This window comes from Nematocida major (assembly GCF_021653875.1).
Source record: "Nematocida major strain JUm2507 chromosome Unknown 2364, whole genome shotgun sequence".
NCBI classification, from domain to species: Eukaryota; Fungi; Microsporidia; genus Nematocida; species Nematocida major.
Genome location: NW_025952909.1, coordinates 1 through 7,414, shown reverse-complemented (window position 1 = coordinate 7,414; position 7,414 = coordinate 1). Strand labels below are relative to the sequence as shown.

Sequence of the window (7,414 nt, the reverse complement as noted above, 5' to 3'; positions counted from 1 at the left end):
AATTCACGCAGCCTCCTCCGTGCTCCCAACGGACAGCTGCTCGATCGAGTATCGGGCTTTCCCCATAACAGGCCGTCTCTCCCCCCTTGACATGTACAGAAGCACGCAGTACCACACAAAGTACACGTTATACAGGATATCGATGATAAAGTACTCCAAGTTGTCAAGCACGTTCAAAAAGCGGTTCCTCATGGGCCCGAATCCCTTCCCCTTCGCTCTCTCAACAATCCGGAGCAGCCTCTCAGAAACAGTCGCCCCCCGATAGTACGTATTCAGCGTATACCGCCTCTCTCCAGAAGCTATATACGTAACTACAAATCGGAGGATGTTGATCGAATAAAACATGTACATAAACCACTTTCTCTGGCTATGCCTTTTCTCCGCCCACAGAAAGTACCAGCAAATGGAAGAAGTCGCTCCCGACCACATCGTATTCAGCATATCCGACCTGCTCGTGTATTTATACGTGTAAATCCACAGTAGCCCGTGGAAAATAAATCGGTTAATGATCAAAAGGGCGCATCCTTCAAGCATGTAGTAGACGGTGAAATACGTGTATTTGGAGGATACTGTGTGGTTTGATACGGTGCTCCATCTCTCGTAGAAGTGAGACTTTGCGCTGTTACTCCACATTATGCTGATGATTATGCGCATCACATTTGAGAGAAGGTACAGAATATAAAGTGTAATGTTTGAGTCTGGAACAGTTACACCTTCTACAAATCCGTATCTTACAAGGCGAGCTATTTGCAGGAGAATGTGCATGTAGAAGAAGGAAATGGACCCATTCAGAATGAAGTATACGATGACTTGTACGTCTGTGAAGGTTTTGAAGATGATGTTGCAAATAGTCTCCAGAAGGATGGTTCTCAGCTCTTCGTCGTGCTCGTATGCATTTATCGTGCGATAGTTGTGGGACATTGTGACGACGGAAATCACCGTGTACACGATACTGGCGGAGCACATTATGAAGAAGTATGCTCCGAAAGGCTTTGATATGTTTGACTGCACTTCCTTCATGTGCCTGCTCTCTTGTTTGTCTTATATGCGAAGGGCGATCACTCTGGGAGTTTCGGGCCCTCTTTCGGTGCGTCCACGCGAGGAAAAAGCAGCATAAATTGTGCTAATTTGTGGGCAGTGTGTGTGTACTAAGTCTTAAAAGCAGGGCTTTTTCTGCTGTTTGCAGGAAGTAGTGCTTGCTCGGCAGGACTTTCTGCGCCCACCCCAAAAACTCTGGGAAAGCAGCAGGACTTTTTCTGCCGTGTCTGGAAAGTCCTGCTGGTTTTGCGCTCAAAAGCCCCAGCCTGCGCAGAAGCCCCGCAGAGGCACCACTTACCACGCACAGCACAGAAAGTCCTGCCACCTCCCAGACTTTTTGCGCCCTCCCCGCAAACCCCCGCATTTTTCCCAGATTTTTTATAAACTGCCCAAAAATTACTCCCCACCCCCATCACATAGTACACACAGCCCAGCATTTTATTAATTTTTTCTATTTATTTCCAACATTTTTTTACCCCACCCCAGGAAAATGAGAGAAATACTTTCAATCCACGTCGGACAGGGTGGAATACAAATGGGAAACGCAAATTGGGAACTCTACTGCCTAGAGCACGGAATACTCCCCAACGGAAAAGTAGACAAAGAAGCAAACAAGCCAATCGACTCAGCCTCCTCCTTTTTCTCAGAAACAAGCACAGGAAACATGGTCCCAAGAGCCCTCATGGTAGATCTGGAGCCAGGCGTAATCGACACGATAAAAACAAGCGCCTACAGGAACCTCTATCACCCCTCGCAGCTCATCGCAGGAAAAGAAGACGCAGCAAATAACTACGCAAGAGGCCACTACACAGTCGGAAAGAACATCATAGAACCAGCAGTAGAGCAGATCAGAAGACTCGTAGATAACTGCGACTCTCTCCAGGGATTCTTCATCTTCCACTCCTTCGGGGGAGGAACAGGATCGGGACTTGGAACCCTCATCCTCGAAAGACTCTCCCAGATATACGAGAAGAAGAGTAAGCTGGAATTCGCAATATACCCAGCCCCCCAGGTCTCGAACTCAGTCGTAGAGCCGTATAACTCAGTACTCACCACGCACATGACACTAGAGCACGCAGATTGCTCCTTCCTCGTGGATAATGAAGCAATTTACGATATGTGCAAGGGACTCGGAATACACAGGCCAGATTACGTAGATCTTAACAGAGTTATCGCTCAGGTCGTCAGCTCAATAACTGCGTCCCTGAGATTCCCAGGATCCCTGAACGTAGACCTCGCAGAGTTCCAGACGAACCTCGTCCCGTACCCAAGGATTCACTTCCCGCTTATCGCTTACTCCCCTATTGTATCAGCAGAGGGAGCAGCACACGAACAGCTTAGCGTAACGGAAATAACGACAGCTTGCTTTGAGGCACAGAATCAGCTCGTTAAGTGCGATACGAGGAGGGGTAAGTATATCGCATGCTGCCTCCTTTTCAGGGGAGATATCAACACGAAAGACGTTAATATCGCAACAGGAATCGTAAAGAGCAAGAAGGGAGATAGGTTCGTGGAATGGTGCCCAACAGGATTTAAGATCGGAATCAATAATGAGCCCCCGACAGCACTCCCGGGAGGAGCAATGCCTCCCCTCAAGAGAGCTGTTTGCGCTCTCAGCAATACAACGGCTATTGTCGAGGCTTGGAAGAGACTCAGCCAAAAGTTCGACCTCATGTACAGTAAGAGGGCTTTCGTCCACTGGTACGTCGGAGAGGGCATGGAAGAGGGAGAGTTTAGCGAGGCACGGGAAGACCTCGCAACCCTCGAGGCAGACTACCACGATCTTGCAGGGGAGATGATCCTCGAGTAATAAAGGCAGTACTTCACTTTGTGCCCAATGCACACGATCTCTTGGTCTTTGCTCATTCTTTTTGCGTAGTGTGGACTATCTCTTGATATCTGCTCATTCTTTTTGCGTAGTGTGGACTATGTCTTGGTCTTTGCTCATTTTTTTTGCGCAGTGTGGACTATGTTTTGGTGTCTGCTCATTCTTTTTGCGTAGTGTGAACTTCTGCTAGTTATTGCGCACTGCTTTATTCCAGCTATGTGCAGGATTTATTGTGCTGTACGTGCTAATAGGACTTACTGCGCCCTGCACATTAATAGTGGCACTTTGCTGCTGCTTTCTGCCCTCTGCACATTAAATAGTGCTTAAACGCATGCGCCTATTTATTGCACCCCACCCAGTAAACAGGACTTTCTGCACAGTGTGCTAAAAATAAGACTTTGCATCTGCTTTTATGCACTGTGTATTAAGTTCATTTTACACCCTGCATAAAANCTGCAAGTTCTGCTTTTCTGCCTCTATTTTCTGCTTTTCTCTGCGTTTTCTTTTTCTTTTTCTTTTTTTTTGTCCCTTGTACGGACATGGCAGATATAACATCAGAGAACAAAGTAATAATCCTCACTGTGAACTTGTGGAAGCTCGTCAAAGGGTGCTCCCAGAAGAGATGGGCAGACTGCGCCGTTAGAAACATGAAGAAACTCATCCAGAAGCAGTTCAAGACGACCATGGACGTTAAAATAGACATGGACCTCAACAAAGCCATCTGGTCCCGAGGAAAGAAGCAGCTCCCCACAAGAATAAGAATAGAAGTAGGAAAGAGGCCCTCCTTCAAGGACAACGCAAAGACAGAGATGTTCGTTAAACACGTGTTCGTCCCCACTTTCAAGGGCCTGCAGACAGAGAGCTTTATCGCACAGATGGACCAATAAATCACTTATTTTACCACAGACTTAGCACAGAATGAGTACCTGGGAATTCCCTGTATTGTCGTAGACTGGCTTTTATTCATACCAAGACAAGAAAGAAAGAGTAAGACAAGAAAGAACATGGCTTACTCTTCTTCCTTCTGCAAAGTCTCTTCCTGCAAAGTATTCTCTAAAGCAGTCTCTAAAGTTGTCTCTTGTTGTAAAGTCTTTTCTAAAATAGTCTTTTATTTCTATTCAGAAGTCTTTTATTTCTCTTCTAAAATAGTCTCTTGTTGTAAAGTCTTTTCTAAAATAGTCTTTTATTTCTCTTCTAAAGTATTTTCTGAAGTCTCTTTTTCTTGCAAAGTATTTTCTTCTGAAGTTTCTAAAATAGTCTTTTCTTCTAAAATAGTCTTTTCTAAAGTATTTTCTGAAGTTTCTTTCTTTTCTGAAGTACTCTCTGAAATACTCTCTAAAATGCTCTTTTCTGAAGCCTTCTTCCTCTGGGGAAGGTGCTTCTCAATCGCATCCTCCCAGCTCCTCGTTTGCGTGTACTCCAGGAGGACGTTGAACACGTGGAGCGTGCTCAGGACACTCGAGGAGGAAAGCTTCTGCGAGATGGGAAGACGAGCCGTCCTAAATCGGCCCTGAAACAGCTTCTCCGTGTATCCCTTATGCCGGTTCCTATCCACAAGTCCCCCAATCACATAAACTGTCCCCTCCTCCAGACTCTGCAGCTCCTCCGAAGCATCTGCTGACAGGACAACGACACTCTCCGCAGCCTCCTCCTGCACGGACTTCCCCGTAAACTCCACATTCTTCCAGTTACTCGAATCTTCCTGCATATACCCCGAGAGAAGAGAACTATTCCCAACCGTTAACTGCACGGGAGAAGGTGCAACTCTATTCGAAGCGTACGCGTACCGTATCTGCCCGCAAAGACTCCGCATCTCCCGAGGCGTCATCAGCTCGTCTCCCCCAAGGACTTCTATCCAGATCCTGTACCCAGAGAGTCTCTGCCCCTCAGGAACGGGCTTCCTCTTCCCCCGCTTTGCTCCAGCTCTTTTCTCTCGGTACTTCTCCTTCATCCTCTCGTACCGGATCTCCCGCTTCTCCTTCTTCGAGAGTCGCCCTGGCTTTTCCTCCATGAAAATCTTTTCTTCCGCAAACCCGCATCTTATGCACGCGACTGCAGAAGAAGCAGACTTTGTACAGATATTTTCCGTCCTCCTCCGAGAATATCCTCGTGCTGCACGTAACTGCAGGAACTAAAAGCGTAAAACACGCGCAAATCACCCTTTTCACCGTATGCTTTAGCTTGAAGATCTTCTTGTTGTGCTGCTTCTGCAGAGTCCGCACGAGACGCCTGGAGACTTCTGGGGATACGCACAGAACGTGCAAAGATAAGTCTATATCTCTCTCCGCGGATATTCTCGCACTTTCCCGAGATTTCTCCCTCCGGACTTTTCCTCCGCATAAATCCATTTCTCTTTTTATTTTCATGAATGCACCCATAAACACAGAGGAAGTCCTGCAGGAGGTTTTCGAGCTCTTCTCAGAGACGGAGGGAAAAGACCTCGTAAAAAGAGAGAATGTTTCCCTCCTGCTTGAAGCGCTCGGATGCATCGTAAAATCCCACGATGTAGAGGCATCTCTCCCCCCCAGGAAAGAGATTTTTACGCTCGACGAGATACGGAGAATTCTTGCCGCGGAGAGACTCAGCATTCTCTCGCAGAAAGAGGTTTTGGAGGCTTTCCACGCATTCGACAGGAATAAAACCGGAAAAATGGCCGTCTCCACGCTAAAGGCGATCCTCCAGGCAGGCCCAGGACTCTCGCAGGAGGAGATAGACGCTGCCCTGGAGATTATGAGCCCCACTCCAGAGGGCGTTGTAGAGTACGCGAAGTCAAAACTCTTCCAAGTCCCAGAAAAAGAAGAAGCAGAAGAGTAGGAGAAAAGAAAAAATCAGCGCATCCGCTGAGACAGCAAAATAAATAATCCGCTGGAATTCCCTGGTTTTGGCCTTTGCCTCCTGTCACGCGTATTTCTATTATCCTAAAAAGTGTAAAATTAATTTTCGAAGGATCCCCTGGTATATGATCATAATAGTTTTGGTAAAAAGTTTTATATCTACGGATGGACAACGATACTAAAATTAATTCGCATCAAGGCACGTGGAAAGACCTTCCGGGAATGGATAGAGTCCCACAAGTCCCCAGGAAAATCCCCATAGATCTATACACAAGACTTCTCCTGGACAATGAGGCGTCTTGGATTGCAATGGCAAATTTATTTAGAGAGTGCAATATGGAGAAAAACATATGCTTCGCGTACGAGAAAGCACTTGCAAATAATCCGCTTTCAAGAGATGCTCTGATGATGCTGGGGCCTATTTACAGGCGGAGGAGAGACTTCCCAAAGGCGCTAGACGTATTCCTGCGGCTGTACAAGCTCTCCCAGGGGGAAGACATCGCTATAGCTATAAACATAGCGTACTGCTACCTTATGCTCGATAAGTTCCTGGAGAGTCTCGCCTGGTACAAAATGGTCTCGAAGAATGCATCGCAAATAAAGGAGAAAAAAGGCTTTCTCTGGTACGGAGTCGGCGTATTCTACGAGAGAATGAACAACCTGCAAATAGCAGAAGAGGCGTACGCTGCCTCCATAAAGATAGAGCATACTTCAGAGTACATCCCAGAAGTTTACTTCAGGCTCGGAGTAACGTACAAAAAGAAGGGCGCAATAACAGCAGCGATGGAGTGCTTCGAATACCTGCTCCATAACATCTCCTCAAAGAGTCACTACCCCACGAAAGATGACGTCCTCATACAAATAGCACACGCGAACGAACTGCAGTCTCGGGAGGTGGAGGCAGTTGACATCCTGAAGGGAGTCTGCCAGCTGAATCCCAGGCACGAAAAAGCATCGATGCTTCTGGCTTGGCTTTATTACAAGGACAGAAACTGGGAAGCAGCAAGAGAAGTTCTGCGCTTGCACAGGGCAGAGACTCTCTCCGCGTTCTCCTGGTACATCCTCGCACGCTCAGAGCAGAAACTAGAGGACTACGAGGAAGCGTACAGATGCTATCATCACGCACTGAAGCAGGACAGTCAGAATCACATATACTGGAACAGCCTGGGGATACTGTACTTCAATCTCTCGCAGTTTCAGGATGCAATGCGGTCGTTCAAGGAGGCAAGAAAGCATAATCCCGGGTATGTAGAGGCAGTTTACAACCTGGGAGTAGTGTACGAGCAGTTTGAAGATGCGCTGGAGAGTGCCCTGGAGATATACGAGGAGGCAATTTCTATTTTTCCGGAGGATAGACTTGTCCTGGAGAGGATTGAGGAGATTGAAGAGGCGATGAGTGGAGACGGGGAGGGTGCGTATGCTCCCCCGGAGGTGGCACTTCGAGATATTCTGCCGAATCCTGGGAAGACTCCGTACTTTCTGGCGCATGCTTTGCTCGGGTATAGGCCCACGGGGTTTATCTTCTCGGCTGCGGAGAAGGAGGAGGCGGATAAGCTTGCTGAGATGCTGAATATGGAGGAGGGCGAGTGAGAGATTCTGCAAAGTAATAAATTGAAATAGCTACGGACTTTTGGGGAGGACCTGCAACTCAGGGCATCCACTTTGGAAGGTGTCAGGTGCGATTATTGCTGCATACTGTGCCTGAAAGGAGTAA

The 7,414-nt window shown here is 47.4% G+C and overlaps 6 protein-coding genes across 6 annotated transcripts; 4 read left to right on the top strand and 2 right to left on the bottom strand.

Moving 5' to 3' along the window:
* Positions 1-3: 3 nt before the first annotated feature.
* NEMAJ01_2308 (uncharacterized protein) lies at positions 4-1,020 on the bottom strand (the record flags this gene model as incomplete). The annotated part of the gene is made up of 1 exon (XM_047916146.1): positions 4-1,020. The coding sequence occupies one exon, from the start codon at positions 1,018-1,020 to the stop codon at positions 4-6; it is 1,017 nt and encodes a 338-aa protein (XP_047772103.1).
* Positions 1,021-1,528: 508 nt separating this feature from the next.
* On the top strand, positions 1,529-2,848 carry NEMAJ01_2307 (tubulin alpha; the record flags this gene model as incomplete). Its single annotated transcript, XM_047916145.1, has 1 exon — positions 1,529-2,848. The coding sequence occupies one exon, from the start codon at positions 1,529-1,531 to the stop codon at positions 2,846-2,848; it is 1,320 nt and encodes a 439-aa protein (XP_047772102.1).
* A 557-nt stretch (positions 2,849-3,405) lies between these two features.
* On the top strand, positions 3,406-3,753 carry NEMAJ01_2306 (large subunit ribosomal protein L31e; the record flags this gene model as incomplete). The annotated part of the gene is made up of 1 exon (XM_047916144.1): positions 3,406-3,753. The coding sequence occupies one exon, from the start codon at positions 3,406-3,408 to the stop codon at positions 3,751-3,753; it is 348 nt and encodes a 115-aa protein (XP_047772101.1).
* A 296-nt stretch (positions 3,754-4,049) lies between these two features.
* Positions 4,050-4,877, bottom strand: NEMAJ01_2305 (tRNA (guanine9-N1)-methyltransferase; the record flags this gene model as incomplete). Its single annotated transcript, XM_047916143.1, has 1 exon — positions 4,050-4,877. One exon carries the CDS (start codon positions 4,875-4,877, stop codon positions 4,050-4,052), a length of 828 nt encoding a protein of 275 aa, XP_047772100.1.
* A 353-nt stretch (positions 4,878-5,230) lies between these two features.
* NEMAJ01_2304 (uncharacterized protein) lies at positions 5,231-5,680 on the top strand (the record flags this gene model as incomplete). The annotated part of the gene is made up of 1 exon (XM_047916142.1): positions 5,231-5,680. The coding sequence occupies one exon, from the start codon at positions 5,231-5,233 to the stop codon at positions 5,678-5,680; it is 450 nt and encodes a 149-aa protein (XP_047772099.1).
* A 185-nt stretch (positions 5,681-5,865) lies between these two features.
* Positions 5,866-7,290, top strand: NEMAJ01_2303 (general transcriptional corepressor CYC8; the record flags this gene model as incomplete). Its single annotated transcript, XM_047916141.1, has 1 exon — positions 5,866-7,290. One exon carries the CDS (start codon positions 5,866-5,868, stop codon positions 7,288-7,290), a length of 1,425 nt encoding a protein of 474 aa, XP_047772098.1.
* Positions 7,291-7,414: the final 124 nt, after the last annotated feature.